The sequence below is a fragment of the Zootermopsis nevadensis genome, unplaced genomic scaffold (genome assembly GCF_977971745.1).
Source record: "Zootermopsis nevadensis isolate Lab colony 2312 unplaced genomic scaffold, Znev_1.0 Znev_ptg000050l, whole genome shotgun sequence".
Classification (NCBI taxonomy): Eukaryota; Metazoa; Arthropoda; class Insecta; order Blattodea; family Termopsidae; genus Zootermopsis; species Zootermopsis nevadensis.
The window spans coordinates 3,307,148-3,329,141 of record NW_028259182.1 but is presented as its reverse complement, the minus strand read 5'-3'; the positions used below and the strand labels follow the sequence as shown (position 1 = coordinate 3,329,141).

Below are 21,994 nucleotides of genomic sequence, written 5' to 3'. Positions count from 1 at the left end.
CCACACCTTCGCTTGAAATTTTAAAAACTGATCAAGGATAAGAGACGCTACAATAATCTTGTGTTTGTACAGCCAGATGCTTCACAAAAAAAAAAAAAAAAACGTGAGAGCGGCGTCTCGTAACATCCCAAATTCGCCCTTTCAAACACGAGATTAAAATTCAATTCCCACGTAAAAACCCAGATTAATCACAAAGCTCGCAAACCGGTCCTCGCCACCTATTGCAGTTGTCCCGACATGTCACTAACCAGCCTCACACAGGACCTTCTAAGTGGCGGCAAAATCCACGGCCATTTCTGGACGCGGCACGTGTCTCATCGCGCAACCTTCCTCACGGCCGACCTATCAATGGGAAAGCATTGGCTCGAAGACCTCAGTCGGTAATCTTGCCGTCGAGGCTCTATTTCCATCGAGATAAGAAATTACTTCTTAAACACTTAGAATCTTCAACAATTCGACGACCTCGGGGTGTACGTACAGTCTGCAAAAAGGCTCTAACCCTCCTTACACGTCCATCTTGAAACACATGGTAACTCAAAAACATGGTCGCTCCGTGCCTAAACATTACAAAACCCGAAACACAACCATGGCGGTAAAACGAATCCATATATGACGCAAAAGATTTGACAGAACAATTACCTAAGTCAAATCAGGTAATTAAAAGTCACTGCAGTGTAACAAATACATCTAGTACAAATAAAATTGCACCTGAATTAATAATATTACCAATAATTCTAATCTGAACACTTAATGTGCATTCCTTGCCACTGAATCTGATACAATTTAATAAGCATAACATAAACAAGATATTACGTCATTAAGTACCCAGATATTCTGCAATTAATGATCAATTATCAGGACTCAAATCACCATTCTGCACGTTAATTTAACGTTCAGAATGATTAAAACTTACAGCTTTGAAATATGATCACATTTACGTGTAATATATTCTCTACAACACGGAACAAAAATAACACGTGACTTCATAGGTCGAATTTTTAAAATCTAAATTTAATACCGCGTGGTGTTACAAGTACTGACAATTACGAATATTTTATAAGCGACATCGGATGTCTCGCCCTGTGAAAAAAATAAATAATCATACCACCAGTATCGTAAAGTTCGGTGTTAACTTCCTTCAGGTCACAAGGGCGAGTACCTCGAAGCACGCCACGCTCAACTCCTTCAGCATAGTTCTAAATTCGTAAAATAATTAAATAAAGAAGACACAGCTAAGTTAAAACAAACGAGCAAATCCACCAATCGCACAAGAATTGGAAATTCACGAAAACATTCTGTGACCAAACACTTCTCATCATTCTAAATCCGAAAAAAAAAATTCAGGCCGTACCTCAAAGAAAACAACTTTCAAATTACAAAGTTTCCACCCGTTAATATTGGCTTACGAAACAATACGGCCAAATGCAAAATTAATTTCAATACAGCGGGTGATATTTCTGGAGGGTAAAAATTAATCCATGGCGCGGGTTGTACTCTATACTCAACCCCCCCGCCCAAACCTCATACAACCACGCATACATGCAAGGAAAAAAAAAATTATAGTCTGAGACGTAACCTCTTACTTTCTGCTTCGCAAAGCACATCGCCTTGTAACAATTATTAATAAAGGCGAAGTTCCTCAGAAATGCTTACAACTTATGTAAAATACTGTTAACTTACTTACATCCCCATCTCGTGGCATTGTAATCGTCGCACACACGTGTCCACCAGACGGGCCGTGTCCTGTTTACCAGCGACGCAGACAAAAACCACGCTGCTCGGCCATCCTGTTAATACCACGGATAATAGAAGCCACTGCGTGTACACAGACGGACATTCCGTTATTTTCTAGGAAACATAAAAGTAATAATAAAAAATACTACCACGACGCGACGCCAAAGCCACGGCCCACGTGATCACAACCGCGCTCCTCATTACTCTTGCCTTTCTTCGCCACACACACACACCCGTCCTTCGTCCGAACTGCTGCTTTCAAAAATGAATCTTCCACAAGCAAACAAACCTACCAATCGTCCCTCCTTGAGTCAATGGACTAGTCCAAGCGAACCTACAACCATACCAACCTCAAACTCCCATACTCCTTCAAATTCCGAATTCTTCCGAGAGATGGCGTCAGAGTTACTTTCGCTACTGCAGCAGCGCGAGAATTTCACATGCCAACTCCGAGACACTCGGGAACTACCTGCTAGAACACGAAAACACTTCCGATGACAGACGCACAAAGGTGATTATAATTCATTAACTAATTTACCATCAACTGATCAACAAATCGTCGGTTTTTCACGAACATTAACATACTTTTTCACTATGCGCGGCCATTTTACAATGCCATAAATACAAATACTCCAACAAGACATACTCAAAATCATCTTTAAGATCCATCACACGCCCCGTTAACCATAGAACCGAGATTATTCTCTAAGACCTGTTCAGTTCTCAAGCCCGGGAGCTTTTAAACAAAGTTGTCCATCGGCACAAGGACCGGGCGATACACGTGAGGTTTAGACGGCGCTGTGTCAGAAGATGGGCTTTCTTCTGGGTAGTAATTTAACGACGTTTCAGAAGTCCTTGCTACCTCCATCATCAGGAAGATTCATCTTTTGATCAAGGACCTCTTTATGATAACACGTGGTTTTCACAGGATTTAAAATATGAATTATGGGCTTCTGTTCTGTGATGTTGACGTACCATGTTTAAAAATACTTTAAACTTTAGACATCCGTTTTATTTAAAATTGAAACTTGATTTAAGCCTATACCTTACAACAGCTATCGCTCAGCTAGCTTAAAAATGCTCTCAAACACAATTATTATCTTTTTAATTCATTAAACTCTGTATGAACAAACCACGTGCTCATATTTCGGGACAAAAGATTCGATTTACGGGGCCGGACATGTCAACTTAACGGGAGGATTCGTGGTTTTCAAGCAAACAAATGGAACACAACCCCCCCGGAAAATGTTCTCCGTGCATCCTTCCACCAATCTCAAGCTACAGATAAATAATTCCATAGCATTAATTAACAATCCATTAACATCTGCGTCCGTCTCCAGACCAAACCAACGGTTAGTATCACTTTGTAAAAGACGCTTAATCCCTCACAGAATAATAAATATAAAAATGTGTTTCGTCAGATGGTCTGGCTCGGAAGATAATGACACCAAAGAGAAACAACGTACTGTCAAGATGGCGACATTATAACCAGAACGTAAACTACAAATGATTAAAGATTCCAGAGACGGCATTTGTGACTTATTTAAAAGTATTATTCCGATTGGGGGGGGAAAAATCCCTTGGCATGTCGAACGTTCGAACCGGGGAACAACCTAAAAGTGTGTCCAGGCACTAGCGAGCCAATGGCTGACTTAAGCGGCCCATCCACGTACGAGTCTGGCTCGGCGAGCTTGGCTCGTGAGCCGGGCTCGTACGTGGACGAGCCGCTTTATCGTGCTGCTTTCGCCGGAGCTCGTGAATCCGTCCACATTAACCGAGCATAAACACGAGCCGAGACTAATCAGGACGGACGTGAATACAAACCCTACGCGTTTCCATTACACCAAGGCTTAAAAAAAACTCGTAATAAGAAGTTAACGTGAGTCCATCTATTACTTTGTCTGGCCATTTAAACTACCAAACTCACCTTTCTCTCTCTACTTTCTCTCCCTCTCCCAATCTCGCCCGCGTGCTACCATTGGTCCACTCCCATACCTGCTCCCATTGGCTCGGGGCAGGCTACACCTTTCACTTCCCGGCCTATAAATCCAGCGCCTCACACCCTATTGGCATATTCATCGCCCTGATGACGGAGGCAGTATGACCTCTGAAACGTTGGTTAACATCGACCAGACTACACAGCGCAACAACCCAGAAGACAGAAATCTTGAGACTCACCGCTGTGAGAACCTCAAGTCTTACATACTAATATGTATATTATACGGGCAATGCTTGACAGATTTTCATAAAACTCGGTACAAGCACCTCACATCCTTGGAGAAAAGTCTGTTCCAGTATTGAACTCCCTGGCATCAGCAAAACCAATATCGCGGCCATGAAAAGCAGATGCGTACAGTATCAACCAATCAAACGTGGGCTACGGTTTAGAAATGTCATAGGATGAGAACACGTGAAATCATTAAGGTTACCAGAACCACCGTGGAATATTTGTGATGTCTGACAAACACTGAAGTTTCCTCGAAACTGAAATAACATCTGAGGACAATATTCGAACATAAAGGACGTCATTAAGGAGCAGGATTCAATTAAAATTTACGTCAGAAATTTTATATTTTTACCTTCGAGAATACGAGACCAACCAAAGAATGGCTGACGTAAATGCACAATGGATGCTGATAACGAGTAACTGATCGCATGCCCCAAAATCCCGTAGAAAGAGGCTGACCTCTGACCTCTGACGTTCTCAGAGACAGGACCTGGCAGAGATTAATGTCGCATTTTCTAATAAGTTGCTAGCAAAGTTTCGGACGAACACATCGCCTCCATCCTCATGGTTGAAGACAATTCTGAAAAACCACGGGGGGGAAGACACTTTCTCCCGAAAGCGGAAAACCAGTTTGGGCAAATCCACAAAAACTGGAAGCAGGACTAAACCTCTAAGTCCTTATTCAAGCGATCAATTACTTGGAACTCGCCCTTTTCTAAAAATTCTGTTATATTTTTTGTATGAACTGTTGTGAATATTAGACCTACAATAAAATCATATTGCCCCAAATTAAAATAATAACGAAACACAAAAATTAAATTTGCGTATGAGCTATGATTTATCATCACCTCCAAATTTTGGCCATAAAATAATTACAGACCTGAATCAAAACCTACACGACTTCGACAGAGAGCAATATATTTTAAAGAAACAAATATGGCTACTGGTCCTGAGTGTAGCACGCAATGAACTACAAACATGTCGGATTTCTGGGCAAAGACCGAAACGGGTAACGTGCAGGGCTGCCAACTCTAATATGAAAATTATACATTCCGGGAAAAAAAAAAATAATATGAGGGCACTCGTTTAAACGGGCGAACCACGAAACGAGTATTTCGCGATCACAAGTGAGAGTCCTATACAGTGACGAAATTATATCAGCGTCAACACTTTATAATTATCAGATAATTACAAAGCGCTTCTAAGAATTTATTAGGTTCAGTGAACTGGTCATAGCAGGCAACGTTTCTGGCGAGAATATTTCATCCTTGTCCCAAATGCGGTTTTATTACGCAAAATCGAACGAGAATTAAGTAACTAAAAAAATATAAAGATAAATTAACAATATATATATAACGAGGGCAAATTTTTAAATAATTCAACTCTCTCCCAAACATAAATAGGTACAAATCGGTTACGCCCAAACTCCCTCATTAAAGCCATTCGTCGAAACTCCATCTGCAGTACTCAAGTATCAGCTAAGACCCACCGCGTTATCACTAGGGACCAGCGAACGTACTCCACCTGTTCAATATTCTCAATGCTGAAAGACGCACAAAGGAATAATAATTCCAGGATACGCGGCACACATCGTTAACAAAATGGATCATGTCCGATCCACACGAAGACGCATCGAGATCTCAGGTTCATAATCCTAAAATAGCGGAATAGGTATCGATTAAATTTGGTACTGAGAACTAATGATAACAGATGTGAAGCGAATGTCTCTAAGATCTACAAACTTTCATTCAAACAAAGATGGCTGTCTTCTGGGTCAGCGGTATTCAACCTTTTTCGTTCGCGTACCCCCAGATATAATTTCTCTTCAACTTTGTACCCCCCAAAGTTGTTGGTGTATAATTAAAGTTATACATAGTATATAATCTACATCTAAAATCAATTAAATAAATTACATTACTGATTATTCAGTGTTTATCATAAAATAATATATTTTTTTTAAATTTCACGTACCCCCTAAGATGTCTTCGCGTACCCCCAGATATAATTTCTCTTCAACTTTGTACCCCCAAAGTCGTTGGTGTATAATTCAAGTTATACATATTATATAATCTACATCTAAAATCAATTAAATAAATTACATTACTGATTATTCAGTGTTTATCATTACCCCCAAAGATGTCTTCGCGTACCCCAGGTTGAATACCACTGTTCTGGGTTGTAGAGCCGCTTAATCTAGTTAAGGTTTGCCGACGTTTCAGAGGTCCTTGTTGCCTCAAACATTTCGCGACGTGGCAAAATAACATATAATCCTAAATCTTGACTGTCAACATCACGAAACGCACAGAATCCTGGATGTGCGATATATTTTTTACCTGGTCTATGTGTTATATCTCAAGTCACCGTATTAAAGTATCAATGCCTTTACATTTATGGAAAAAAATTTCATTAAATGAAATTTTTCCACAACGTTCTTCACGAGAAATGCATCCATTTCACACGCGAGTTACGTGTACATAAATCATCAGAGAGAGAGAGAGAGACAGAGAGAGAGAGAACTGTGGTAAGACTTGCATCTCTTGCCGACAGTTCCTTTGGCAGGACTGGTCCATTCATAGCAGGTAGAACGGTACCTACAGAAATGTTCAATGTTTTTGAGACCGTCTAGTAAAATTCTTTCCTCGGGGTATCCAAGTCAGATTCCATTCCTGACCGTACACTGGAAAAAACAAGCCACACTCTGGAATGTCGTGAGGAGATCCGACGATACGGGGTCCTAAGCAGGTTACACGTTTTCCAGGAATTCTCCTCAACTCTTGGTTCTATATTATCAGCCCCCCGGGTGGGGGGTGGGACACAGTTCCATAATGGCGCCTTCTCTTATAGCCTCTGACAGTGTTACCTGCTTGTCCAAGACACGCTGTTTCCTAAATTAAGACATGCCTCAACTCTAAAATAATCCACAAATAGATCTTCCGTCAGAAAAAAAAAGTCAGACATTTAAGGAAACACAACGTTTCGGAGTCAAGCTCTTTCTCCATCATCAGGGCTAGGATTATGGCGACAGAGCTATCTCCGAAAATGTTGGTTCTTTCGCTCTAATAGCGACACTGCTGGTCGCTCGAGAGGATTCTAAATACAATGTAACTGCGTAACAACGGTAAGCCTGTTATGCACAGACCTATGTAATATAATATTCTTTGTATCTCACATACAAAAAATATATTTAAACTGAAGTTATAAACATTTATGCGTTATATACTTTGTATTGGGACATCCTTTTAGGCGGAATGTTGTTTCAGTATCGTGTATACTGGCCAGCAAGGGGCGAAAATTCGAGAACTTTTTTTAAAAAAAAATCCATTCGAAACTTTGTCCGACCTCAGACATATCATTTGTGGAAAACATCTAGAAATGTGCCCACATCGGCACAAATTACCCTGAGAGCGCGGTGTAAGTAACACTTAGTTCCACGTAATTACGTAGGCCAATACAAAATACATTTTCTCAAACTCACATTATTTCTGTAACGACGACTATCCATAAAAACCAAAAGTTCTTGTACTGACGGACACAAGAACAGGATTTGGGGTTTTCACAGCCGCGAGACCAAAGATTGCCCGCCTTCTGGGTTGCATTCTGACAAAAGTTCAGCGACGTTCCAGAGGTGCCTGTAGACTCCACTCATCGCACTGATTGTGGAGGCAGCAACTACCTCTGAAACGTCGCTGAAGACTTACTATACACACGGCACATCTGCTTACCGAGTATTCCATGACTCGATAAACCTCTGCAAATGGCACCCTAAGTTCTCAAGACATATTCGAAGATATGCACACAGGTGATCTTAAAACGTGGCCTGAGGGATGCCGTCAGGAATTAACGTACAAAAACACAAATCAGAGATTGCTGAATATCGCCCTGACGATGTAGGCAGCACGGACCTCTTAAAAGTTGGTGTACATCTACCAGATTACAGGGCGCAACAACCAAGAAGACATCCATCTTCAGACTCGCCACCGTGAAAACCTCAAATCCAGTTAGACAGTTTCCAGGCGGGGGTTCGAACTAGGAGCCTTGCCGTTAGACTCCCTTCATCACCCCTGACACAAGACTGAATTCCTTAGATCTTATCACACTCCTTAACTTGTAAGGCAACCGCTTATGAAACATAACATCATAAAATCTATGACGCACTACATGTTGTTTGCCTTCCAGTGACAAATATGTTCATTCAATTGGCGTACCAAAGCAACAGCTAAATGGAATCGTGGATTAAGCCCTACGCACGTGTACCTCACGGACACATTTTCACTTGGAAGAAGTTCAAAGTCAAACCAACACTTCGCGGGTCAACAGACACGTCTTTATACTTATCATAGTGTATTCGCCTTTCAGAGTAGACTACTGCTCTTACGGCAACAGTGTTGCCACACTTCGCCAGCTTCACATCTGCCCCAGCCCCTATTGCCACGTCACAGTCGCTTCGTGTGCGACGTGGCAACACGGTAGCGGCTGTTACTCTAAGCGTACGCAACCCCCCACAACGTAAATTAGACGCGCGCGTTGGTGTAAAGGAACGTCGGAAAGCCTTTTTTGCCCGTGTTGATAATATTTAAACGAGTCCATCAAAATTATTCCGCGAAAAAAGATGAAATGTTATTGCATTTCCTTTCATTCTGCAATTCCATTTTTGGTCTCCCAACACCTCGGATGATACCCTTTAATTTTCTCTTGCCCGAGATGCTCATCAAAATTTGAATGATTTGAGGTTTGAGTATGAAGATTTCTGTCTTCTGGACTGTTACGCCGTGTAGTCTGGTAGATGTTAACCAACGTTTCAGAGGTCATACTGCCTCCGTCATCAGAGTATGAAGATTTCTGTCTTCCGGGTTGTTACGCCGTGTAGTCTGGTCGATGTTAACCAACGTTTCAGAGGTCATACTGCCTCCGTCATCAGAATATGAAGATTTCTGTCTTCTGGGTTGTTGCGCTGTGTAGTCTGGTCGATGTTTACCAACGTTGCAGAGGTCATACTGCCTCCGTCATCAGAGTATGAAGATTTCTGTCTTCTGGATTGTTACGCCGTGTAGTATGGTCTACATGCACGCGTACTACACGGTGCAACAACCCAGAAGACAGAAATCTTCTTCAAAATTTCTTCCGGTCGTCAACACCGGCGGTGATTGTGATAATTCCCGTGTTCCCGGTCAAATTTCGCTTGAGTGCACAACAAATTCATCGCTGCCTGTGTTTTGCATCCTCCTCTGAGAACACGGACTGTTCACAGGGAGAAGAATACGCGTCCAGGTAGGATTTAGAGCAAATGTGTTTCACAAATCCTGAACTCAACAGCATCGCCCACGATTCTGCAAAAAGTCTAAAAATCCTATCCAGTTAAAACTTTCCTCAGGATTCTTCTGACTATGTTCTGTTAATGGTTTGCGGTGCAAAGCACAAGGAAAAGATGGCGTCGTATAAGTACGATTTGGCGAAGATGTCTGTACTTTCCTGCTCTAGTGCTGGCTGATCCACGTCGCTCAAGACTACCAAAAGTTAAAATCACAGTACAAGACGATTTTACTACAATAAAATGACTCAGAAACTGATAAAACTGTTCTCAAGGGAGCGAATCGTAAAGCTTCAATCACCCGAAGAGGGGGAATTTTGTGGCGACTGAAGAGTTTTTCCATCTGATCTGAAACTCGGTGCCCTGAAAGATGCTGTTCAAGGACCTTAGGTACGAACCACCGCCCACACGTCATCATACCACGAGAGAATAGTTTCTTGGAAAAATATTAAACACGTAAACCTTATTTGCTATCAGTAGTTTTCCGTTCTGAAGATGGCTGTCAAAGTACTTTGAAGATTTTTAGAAGATTTAAATAAAACAAGATACCTAGCGGTGCTCTAGCGGTTAGAACGCTGGCCTTGTAATCCTAGGGTCTCGGGTTCGATTCCCGGCGGTGCCCGAATTTATAACTTGTGTTGGGCAAGGCCGTGGTCTAGGCAACACGGAGTTTTCCTCCGTGGCATCCCAACAATTACTCCATTCACACACAGAAGAAGGCAATGGCAAACCACTTCTGGATCATCTGCCAAGAACGTATATGAACAGGTCCCAGTCCGAGAAAAGGATGGAAGGATCCTGTTCATATGGACCTGTCGTCAGACAGAAGACCAAATAAAAAAATAAATGTAATGAAATGTTTTATAGGTAACAACAATGCCGAGTAAATAGATGTTCCTTAGGTAACCATTATTGTCGATTAGTTGATAAACAGATGAAGTTTCCTAGGTAACATAACAATGAAGTTACACTTTTTCGTAACACATTTTTGCCGAATGACCCTTCCTTATAGACGTATTTACGTCAAAAAAACACCACCCCAGCGGACAAAATTAAACCAAAAAAACAACTGAATGCTAAAACACGCGGCAGGGAAATTTAAACAAACTCAGAAAGGCTAATATCTGATATAAACCTGTGGATGTCGCCACAAATAGGTCCCCTCGGTGTCCACAGATTCTCAACTGGTTGCCTACGTTTCTACACGCTGGGCAGACTACACAAGCAGGTGCCCCTACCACCCGACAGGTAGCCATGTGTGGGGGCCGAGTGTGTCCAGTACAACGCCGTGTTAAAGCCTTCCTACGTCGGAAGAGACGACCATCCGTAACTTACTGTTGAAGATCGAAAGGTGCTTGTTGGTAGGTGGCTAATCAGAAGCGGTCGATATACGACTCACACCCACACCGCGTATGCATCTGCAATGGCGTGAGATCAAAGTTTAAAGGCAAATCCTTCACATACAAACGCGCATTCTCGTGGATCACGAATCAAGATATGTAAGCACCCTGGCTCTCTCTACAACTGCGTGACCTGGAAATCAAGACATCGTCTGCGTAAAGGAACTGATACAGAAGACAGCGTTTAAATTTAAATAGTCCACGATGTGTGAAGAAACTGGAGTCGTATTACGGGTCGAGGGGCTGGCTGGCGTGTGTCGACGAGGTCGTAAGATGGTCTTAATCGGTTGTGAGCTCTGCTAGGCTGTGTTAAGGCTTTGACCGGGATGTTAAATCTTATGTGGTACCGCCTGATTCGACTTCTAATGGTTAAGTGAAGTGTTTTCTTCGCGGTACGGTCTGGATTCGTAAATATTATGAAGACGAGCTTCGGCTTCAAAGGGTTAACTAGCTGATTTTCGTAATGGTTAAGTGAAGTGTTTTCTTCGCGGTACGGTCTGGATTCGTAAATATTATGAAGACGAGCTTCATACCCCTCCCCCATTTATAACAGTAGTGCCTATCGCTACTCCCCCCACTTTCTCTCTTCTCTCTCTCTCTCTTCGGCTTCAAAGGGTTAAATGAACAGTCGGTAGGTAGTACCAGTTTCAGAGAGTAATACCTTTCGTGCACCCTTCCATCTACACCACAGAACTATCAGCCTGATGCACTCACTGTGAAACGGGATATATAATGGACAACGCGGAATTGTGGTCTTGTAGGCAATTAGAAACTCTTTCGGAGGAACTCATCGCCTCCACCTTCGGGGTTTGAAGACAAAACGACATCACAATCTGGAAGACCACAAACGACGTCTTGACGATCCTGAGAAAATCAAATCTCAGATGGAAAAAATTTGTTCCTGTCGGCAACTGGTACGCGACGAAGCTACTGAATCGATTTTGGAATCGATGGTGACCAACACTGGTGGGGCATCAGTGTTCTAGCTCCACCCCAAACAGTTTCAGGAATACAATTCTCTGAAGGTCCGATTATGTTTGTTGAGAGTTTAAGTTAAAATATAACAAGCAGGTGGAAATTCAACAACGGAATTCTAGATACACCTCGGCGAAAAAATAAGAAAACATTCTTGCACGACCTGTACAGTTTCATAAGTCCATAAACAGTTATCAAAACACGTTCTCAAATCACTGATCCCTTTATACTCCGTAGAAACATCTCAAAAGTTCTTCAATAACAACATTAGATTATCTTTAGGCCATATATTTTGTAAACTTCTTTCAAATTACTGCATATAATTACTGCATAGATGTTTCAAACTGACGAAAGCAAATAAGGGTGTTTAATGCTTTTAAAGGCGCGTGAATTGTAAAATAATTTACATAAAAAAAGTTGTCAGTGGAACCACGGTTCCGGAGAATTTGACGTAAATACGTCTATACGGAAAGGAAGTTTATATATTGGCTTTATTCTAAATATTTCCTTTATACATGCTTTACAATTGAGTAAAGTTTGATTAAGACATTACTTAATTAACTTGAATTAGTTACGCTTAAGATGGGTTTGTGGTAGCTGAATATAATGTAATGTAAGGTAAGGTTTTATTTATTTGTAGTGTTCTGTCTGCCGACAGGTCCATATGAACAGGATCCTTCCATCCTTTTCTCTTCTCGGACTGGGACCTGTTCATATACGTTCTTGGCAGATGATCCAGAAGTGGTTTGCCATTGCCTTCTTCTGTGTGTGAATGGAGTAATTGTTGGGATGCCACGGAGAAACCGGGGAAGCCCCCGGAGGAAAACTCCGTGTTGCCTAGACCACGGCCTTGCCCAACACAAGTTATAAATTCGGGCACCGCCGGGAATCGAACCCGAGACCCCAGGATTACAAGGCCAGCGTTCTAACCGCTAGACCACCTCATCTTATTATTATTTAGTGTTCTGTCTGACGACAGGTCCATATGAACAGGATCCTTCCATCCTTTTCTCGGAATGGGACCTGTTCATATACGTTCTTGGCAGATGATCCAGAAGTGGTTTGCCATTGCCTTCTTCTGTGTGTGAATGGAGTAATTGTTGGGATGCCACGGAGAAACCGGGGAAGCCCCCGGAGGAAAACTCCGTGTTGCCTAGACCACGGCCTTGCCCAACACAAGTTATAAATTCGGGCACCGCCGGGAATCGAACCCGAGACCCCAGGATTACAAGGCCAGCGTTCTAACCGCTAGACCACCTCATCTTATTATTATTTAGTGTTCTGTCTGACGACAGGTCCATATGAACAGGATCCTTCCATCCTTTTCTCGGACTGGGACCTGTTCATATACGTTCTTGGCAGATGATCCAGAAGTGGTTTGCCATTGCCTTCTTCTGTGTGTGAATGGAGTAATTGTTGGGATGCCACGGAGAAACCGGGGAAGCCCCCGGAGGAAAACTCCGTGTTGCCTAGACCACGGCCTTGCCCAACACAAGTTATAAATTCGGGCACCGCCGGGAATCGAACCCGAGACCCCAGGATTACAAGGCCAGCGTTCTAACCGCTAGACCACCTCATCTTATTATTATTTAGTGTTCTGTCTGACGACAGGTCCATATGAACAGGATCCTTCCATCCTTTTCTCGGACTGGGACCTGTTCATATACGTTCTTGGCAGATGATCCAGAAGTGGTTTGCCATTGCCTTCTTCTGTGTGTGAATGGAGTAATTGTTGGGATGCCACGGAGGAAAACTCCGCGTTGCCTAGACCACGGCCTTGCCCAACACAAGTTATAAATTCGGGCACCGCCGGGAATCGAACCCGAGACCCCAGTATTACAAGGCCAGCGTTCTAACCGCTAGACCACCGTGGCACTGTAAGGTAAGGTAAGGTAATGTTTTATAGGTAACAACAATGCCGAGTAAACAGATGACGTTTCCTAGGTAACATAACAATGAAGTTACACTTTTTCGTTTCACTTTTTGCCGAATGACACTGACCCTAAAATATAGACGTATTTACGTCAAAAATAACCAGTATAACCTATTCCTTTTCATATTAAGTTTGACGTTCGCTGGGGCAACACGTTTATATCAGGGCAGTTCAATGCTGTCAAAGTTAAAACAATGGGAGTCTCATTTGAACAGGCTTGCTCGGCCGGTTAAGTTACACTTGGCAACACCGGTAAGTTCGGCCCTGCGTCACGTGACCTGACCGAAATTTGCCGAGACGCACACGAAAATATCTGTCCCACCCTAAACCAAAGAATTTTTCTTATTGGTTTTCAACCAAGCGTCTGAGACAAGGAGTTAAGGCGTTGGACTATTAACAGTAATTGAATACAAGGAAATGGTCGTAATAAAGTCTTCAGAAATGCACCAAGGATGGACGATATTTCTTAAGCGGGACGCCGAGCCTTCGAGGTCTACAACGGCGTGGAATTTCTCGACAATCTCAATGACAATGCAAGGCTCAAGAAAGACGCTGTGGGATACTTGAAGCTAGTTACAGAAGCTTTAAAACAGGGGTGCCAACCTGCGGGCCGCATGTGGCCCGCCTTGAACATTTTTCCGGCCCGCGAGATTCATCACACTTTTACAAAATGCTATATATTTCTTTACAATGTACGCTTAGTATCATTATTATTATATTATCTGTGTGTACATGTAAGAATAATAGTAAACACAATAATAATAACTCATTATGTTTCAATTTTTCACTCCAAAAAAATGTCTATAGTGTATCTAAATCTAATATGGGGATATATAATTTTATATGTGGCCCGCGGAGTTATGATGCATTTCCAAAGTGGCCCGAAAGATCATTTGGGTTGGCCACCCCTGCTTTAAAAAAACCTAGTCGCCAAGAACCCTGACCCAAGGTCGTGAGAAAATGAAAAAGGTTGAAAAACATATATCACAGCGGTCCTCATTTTGGGTGTGAGGGGGGGGGGGGGAAGATGATCATCGGCCACCCTACAAGCTCTGGCTGCAGGAGCAAAAACTATCTGAGCTGGTAGGAGCGCCGACAAGAACAGGGTGAGATCCCACCCTCAGAGAGTCTGGTCGCCAAGTCCAGGTTCACGCCTCACCCATTAGGACAGTCACCGGACGAAGAATTACTAATTAAATGCATTGGCACTACAAAAAAAGGTCATTCTCCCCACTGTATTTTCTTACCATGAAATTAAAAGGCATTATTTGCGTTCGATATGAATTGGGTTTCGCAATACCAACTAGGCCAACCTTGTGATAGGGGAAAATGGCCAATACGTTTGCATTGCCGTATAATATTAAAAAGGGCCTGCATTTACTAGACGCAAGTCAACAAACAATATAAAAAAGTTGTCAGTGGAACCATGGTTCCGGAGAATTTGACGTAAATACGTCTATACGGAAAGGAAGTTTATATATCGGCTTTATTCTAAATATTTCCTTTATACATGCTTTACAATTGAGTAAAGTTTGATTAAGACTTTGCTTATTTAACTTGAATTAGTTACGCTTAAGATGGGTCTGTGATAGCTGAATGTAATGTAAGGTAAAGTAAAGTTTGTCCCACTATACGCCATGTAGGCGTTTGGGGTGAGTGGAGGTATAGCTCCTCTCTTCCTTGACCTCGGCACTAGATGGGGGTGAGTGGTCAGCATCACGACCCGGCCGGCTTTACCCCCGGGAAAAGAACCCCCGGTACCCATTGTAGAGGAGGCTGGGTGAGCCCCAGAGCTGGTCTGGACGCAGAGGCTAGAGGAAAAATCCTCTGCCCCCGTCGGGGATCGAACCCTGGTCGTCCAGCCCGTAGCCAGTCACTATACTGACTGAGCTATCCTAGGTAACATAACAATGAAGTAACACTTTTTCGTAACACATTTTTGCCGAATGACACTGACCCTAAAATATAGACGTATTTACGTCAAAATTTATATTAGGGTAAAGTCGGGTGTGATGCCCCATCGGTAGAGATGCCGCGGTTTCCATATATCAGAGCGCATGCGCGGTAGAAGCCACTGTGACTCATCACAGCATTAAGTGTGTTTCTGTTGTAAGAAGGAAGTACCTGTGAGATTTTTCTTTTGCGTACTTCAAGCAGAATACAGACTTATATTTGTTACCTGTCATTGCCGAGGGTGAACATTTTTCCTTTCGTGGAATCACAGTTTGTGAAAGGGAAGGCGAGTTTACCATTTTCTTGGCGAGTCACGTGGTATCAACTCGGGCTCCTCACCCGACACTTTGGGCGAGTTGCCCTGCACCTAAAACGCCCAAAATAGCTGTAATAACTAACAAAAACTTAGTGACCTATGCGATATTTCATGTTCTGAAGGCGGTGAGTATGAAGGTGGATGATTTCCACGTAGTCTGGTAGAAGTTTGCCAACGTTTCAGAGGTTCTCCTGCCTCCTCCACCAGGGCGATGGTCACGGATATAGACCAAAGAATATAAAGCTTGTAAAGGTACATTTGCCACCCCATTTAGCTACATCTACGAAAACCTCGCCTGTCCGCCTCGTCTAGGTTCACGCCGACTGTTTCAACAAGGCGACCGGCTGCTGCATCTCGGGTCTGAACCCAAAATTGCAGTCTCTTGGGGCCTTAATGAAAAACATCTTGCAGAACTAACAAATAGTGTCAGACAGACAGGAACAGGGCAGAGTGAGGTTGATTCCATCCTGCCGTATGGACACCACGCGAGCCGCGGAGGACAGTGACAAGGGTTGATCGCGGGCTGTGGCGATGTCCCAGGGCCTCGACGGTCCATCGGACCGAATGGCTGAATAATTCCGATATGCTTCCGGGGGCGTAGTCGTATGCACTCATTAACTGCTACCGCCTAGGGGTCGCTCCCCGGGTGAAAAATAAGCCTCAAGACTGTCGGCCAAATCTTCCGCTTTCCCGGAATCAGAGAGAGCTAGAACGCTAGGCGGGGCAGGAGACAATGGAGTAATAACTCGCATTACCATCTGTGTCATCTTTCATGAGGACGTTCTCACTCCACTCGTTCAACCGATAGGTTATCGCCCTCTGGAGTCAGTTGACCTGAGCCAACAGAGGGATATCCTTTATGATTTCCCTTCAACTGTCTCCTCCGTACTGCATCGTGAATACTAACGGGTTAACGGAGGCATATTCAACGTACTCCTCGACGAGACAAGCCCCCATCTTCCAGGTAAACCCGGAATGCAGGCCAGTCCATTCGCGTCAAGACGGAGCGGTTCAGTGCGTTTTCAAAAAAGTAGCTTTTCCGAGCAACGTGGAGAACAGGTATAGAACGTCGTCCTTGAACACGGCGATCACAAACGATGGGGGGGAGGACGACCCTTGGTTCATTTATCGAACCGTCGTAGGAGAATTCGACTCACAGATTCAACAGGAGTTTGTTAACATAACCACACAGCGGCGATCCCCTCGATGGCCACTCAAGACTCAGCATCCAAAGCGTAGAACGTGTCATTTCGGTGAGCTGTTCCACGTTTACTGAAAGCGCTTTCTCTGCGTCTGGACCTCTCTGTGAGGACAAACGGAAGATAGTTCGCGGTAGTGGCAAGATAAACCGGAAACCAATGGAAATGGGGGGTGAAAAGTGACAACGGGGCTCTCAGAAGTATTTTTCGAGGGCGCCCGACAACGAACGTCTTCCATGGAAGGCCCTCACATGGACCAAGGGCAGAAGAATGCAAAGTGAACTACGTTCACGTCGAGCTACGACATTAGACGGGGCAAAAAACAATTGGACATACGAACGCAGGGCATGGACACCACATTCATACTTTTAATAAGTGACTAAAACAGACGGAGGCAAGGACGGAAGACAACAGTTAATGAAATTCGGCAAAGACACCTCACGGATAAATCAGTGAAAATTTGTAGCTCAATCACAGAGGAGCATTTGTAAGACATTCCATCGACAGGCCAGTGTACTCAGCCTTGTAACTTCAACTGTTTCTTCTCTGAACTAAAAGGTAGATCGAACCTTTGACTAACTCTAACGCAAAGGCGGGAAGGCAGTTGTGCCATCGTGATGACCCAAAGCGAGGCAGACATAGCAGAGGATTGCACATTTCGAATAAAAGCAGTCAAACGTCTCGAAAATATTTCCGGTCTCCTCGCACCATACCTCTTTTGAAAGAAACATTCCTTAACTGCGTTCATCGTGAGATCGAGATACAGTCGAACACCGGAAATAAACCGTAACACACAGTAGAATATTCTCGTACGTGTCACTAAAAATGACACAAGTCTCAATTTTACCAAGCGCTGTGTGCAAAACGTTCACCCCAAAGCTGGAAGTAACGTTGGCAACCATCTGCCAGATTACAAGGCGCCAAATCGACAAGATAATTGATATTATTTGATCGCTTAACTTTTAGAATTTGAAAATTTCGCTCTGTTAATTTCTAATTCCAAACTATAGTTCTCTTAAATACATCTTCGACAAGATTCCCAAACTCTGTGAGCAACTTACATTCGGATAAACGGTATCCGCTTATTTAAAACGCTTCAGAATTAAACTGTGGTAATCCAGACACGTTCTTCACGCTTGCACTTATCTTTGGCCAGAGTAGTACCATACAAAGATATATTTCTTTAAAAAACGCAAGACGTACCAAAGCCTTTTGTTAATATTAACGCGACATACCGGAGGATCGTTTTCGCCACGGTGGTCTAGCGGTCAGAACACTAGCCTTGTATGCCTGGGGTCCCGGGTTCAATTCCCGGTGGTGCTCAAATTTATAACTTGTGTTGGGCAAGGCCGTGGTCTAGGCAACACGGAGTCTTCCTCCGTGGCATCCCAACAATTACTCCATTCACACACAGAAGAAGGCAATGGCAAACCACTTCTGGATCATCTGCCAAGAACGTATATGAACAGGTCCCAGTCCGAGAAAAGGATGGAAGGATCCTGTTCATATGGACCTGTCCTCAGACAGAACACTAAATAATAATAAGATGAGGTGGTCTAGCGGTTAGAACGCTGGCCTTGTAATCCTGGGGGGTCTCGGGTTCGATTCCCGGCGGTGCCCGAATTTATAACTTGTGTTGGGCAAGGCCGTGGTCTAGGCAACACGGAGTTTTCCTCCGTGGCATCCCAACAATTACTCCATTCACACACAGAAGAAGGCAATGGCAAACCACTTCTGGATCATCTGCCAAGAACGTATATGAACAGGTCCCAGTCCGAGAAAAGGATGGAAGGATCCTGTTCATATGGACCTGTCGTCACACAGAACACTACAAATAAAAAAAATAAAACCGGAGGATATGTCCTTTCTTTCCGGCAAACCGCACAAAAGTCACTCAACCCCGAAAAAGTTCCCCTACACTCCACGCATACAGAACTTTGTACACCGGGGGAAGATGTGAACTGTTGAGTATACGCAAATTTATTCGGAAGACTCGTGTGTCATCATCCAAGTGGAATTCTTTGCCTATCTGAAGGTTATCAACTGGATGCGTTATGTGGCGTCCAAGGACGTCGATTCTTAATCGAGACAGACGTGAGAGTAAGGTGCAATAGTCTACTTACAACCAAAATCACGACATTTACGTAAAAAAAAATCTTTAAAGTCCGAAGACTAGATCTAAGAGTTCAAGAATCGAACTGGGGACCTTCCGAATACGAAACAGCGCTAAACACTACCTTCCTTATGCCCTTGAAGACACATACATTCAATGAATTTTACATCAGACAGCTACCAGACCTGCAAACTAACGCCTTCACCTGTGGGGTATGCATGATTGGACAAGGATTAATAATGTTTTCAACAAACAACTTCAAATGAAAAAAAAGATTAAACTTTTATTAAACGCACTATTAATTAAATTAAGGCATAACTTTTTCCACTCCAAAAATTTTTCATCACTTTAACTTCAATCAAAATACATAACCTCAAGTACTTTCGGGAGATGAGACGACGACGACGACCTGGCGAGCAATGTCAGAAACAAAACACAGAAACAGTTGAAGAACGTTGAGGCGTCACATGGTAGACCTTCGTTGAGATATACATATGAACAGTTTCTCTCGTACAATTATCGCGCTGTCTGCGTTTTAAAACACGGAAAATATTCAGAGTCGTTTAAGTAACACACACCTGCTTGGGATTTATTCAATAATACTTTCAAACACATATGTTCGCATGTGATGCCTCTTAAAACCCATGGTACAAAATTCAGATGTCACTTCACAGATCATGTATCTGAGACTGTGTAGCCCGCGAATCCAACTTCAATCCGCAAAGCTAGTAACGAAACTGAAATGAAACGAATATCGTACATAAAACGAGAGCAAACAACGAAGTAACTTCGGATTAACTCGGGTCAATTCGGCATATGTGACTCGCCTTGCTGTTTCACTCATCTAGCGGTGGCGGGATTCTGAATGTGCGACCAATTGAATGGAGCGAGGACAGTAGTGGTGTTTTCTACGAGGTACGTCCCGACTAGATGGACCTGCCTCACCTTTCCTCCTTCCTGGAGCACACGCGCACAATTTATATACACGAAAAACAATGCACAGCACCAAAAACCCACACCAAATTCTTCTCTCCCTCTGCGTCAAATGACGTCCAACATGCGCGTAGGCTCGCTTTTGGCGGGAGATTCTGTTCAAAATCAGGCTCCGATGGGTCACGTACAGTAACGTCGAAAAATTTCGAAAAACTCGCGCTTCAAATGCAGTGTGGAATCGCGGACAGAATAACAATCTAGGACTCTGTTCCTTCCCTCATACCACAAAAATAACTTTTAAAACTGAGCTGTCCTTCTGAGCCTTAACGTGGTTTCCAAAACCTTGGACAGACACTCTATTTAGATATATTTTTTAGTCATTTCCACAAATCCCACAATTGTCTGCCCGAATTAACGCACTTGAATAAGCAAAAGCCCCCCCCCCCCCGCAAAGAGGAACCTAACCTAACCTTACGTTCTAAAACTGACGTCAATCAAACCAGAAACCCATTTCGAACAGAATAATGCAGTCGTACACCGAAAACCCCAACGGGAATCGAAGTATATTTCTTTCATCGCAACACACAAACTCATTAACGATGTCTTTTTTTTTCGGGTTTTAACGAGTTTCACAAATGAAACATTTCCGGCAGTCGAATGCATTTCTGCTCCCAAAAAAAAAAAAAAAAATCTCACCGGGCCGTGAGTCAAATCAACCATGCCCACCGTTAATCTGCTGTTTTGTCCGTCGAGCACAGAACTCGGAATCACCGGGCCACTGTTTACGTCCAAACATCTATCCATCTACCATGACGACTTCCAAGGTCTGGTTCATTACTACCCATTAAGGACCAACAAAGATATCACGCACTGCTCAACTACAGTCCACTGGTCCTTTCTGCTCCTTGTAAACTCCAGCGCAAAGGCTCGAATTCAAAAAATAAAAAAGTTACTCTCAACCATTCATGGGCACAGAACATGGATGTCTAAACAGGCAGAAGGCGAGTCTTAAGATGTTATAGTCTGATGGAAGTTTATCGACGTTTCAGAGGTGCTGCCATCATCGGGATAATTTATCAGTAAACAACCCTCATTTATATTCAAAAAATGACTCTGAAAGATGGTGACTACTACGTATGTTCTTATATCATGTTACCACACTATTTATTTAGTGTTCTGTCTGAGGACAGGTCCATATGAACAGGATCCTTCCATCCTTTTCTCGGACTGGGACCTGTTCATATACGTTCTTGGCAGATGATCCAGAAGTGGTTTGCCATTGCCTTCTTCTGTGTGTGAATGGAGTAATTGTTGGGATGCCACGGAGGAAAACTCCGTGTTGCCTAGACCACGGCCTTGCCCAACACAAGTTATAAATTCGGGCACCGCCGGGAATCGAACCCGAGACCCCAGGATTACAAGGCCAGCGTTCTAACCGCTAGACCACCGTGTCTGAGATTACCACACTGCAATAATAATAATTCCCTGAAAATACGCCAAGTCCGAAAACAATTTTGAAGAAAATCAAAGCACCCATCGCAACTTTGGTTCAAATATGAGAATAAATTAAACTACATTCGAGTCTGCGAGCCGAGCTGTTCATCGCCGTGGCGTGGGGAATCCCCAGGAAGTTGTATATCCCCGTGGGGGATCCTACGCGATATCTTTAAGGCAATCAGGCGCCAGGCCTAACGACTAACTCCAGACCGCTTATATCACTGGAAAAATCCACAAAGGTCAGAACTGTTACACTGTGCCTACGTCTACTGCGTATTGACAGAGGTCAAAGTTCACGTTCTACACGTCAATTTAAACTGTTCTTTACTTTAACATAGTTTCTACGCAGTCAGGTAAAACAAAAGGTTCAAGTGAAATCGAGGTTATTGCGTATCGACAGGGACCA

The 21,994-nt window shown here is 43.3% G+C and overlaps 1 protein-coding gene across 4 annotated transcripts in view; it reads right to left on the bottom strand.

Annotated features, from left to right (window-relative positions):
• LOC110840658 (serine/threonine-protein phosphatase 4 regulatory subunit 1) overlaps window positions 1-21,994 on the bottom strand; it is a 120,400-nt gene that overhangs the window by 50,179 nt on the left and 48,227 nt on the right. The window contains exon 1 of one of the 4 annotated variants that reach the window (XM_022085856.2): window positions 1,685-1,977. The exons of the other annotated variants lie outside the window; for them this stretch is intronic. Within the exon in view, the coding sequence (XP_021941548.1) occupies window positions 1,685-1,692 (8 nt within the window). The 5' untranslated portion in view covers window positions 1,693-1,977. Of the gene's footprint in view, window positions 1-1,684; window positions 1,978-21,994 lie in introns of those variants that run through there. 4 annotated transcript variants of the gene reach the window in all.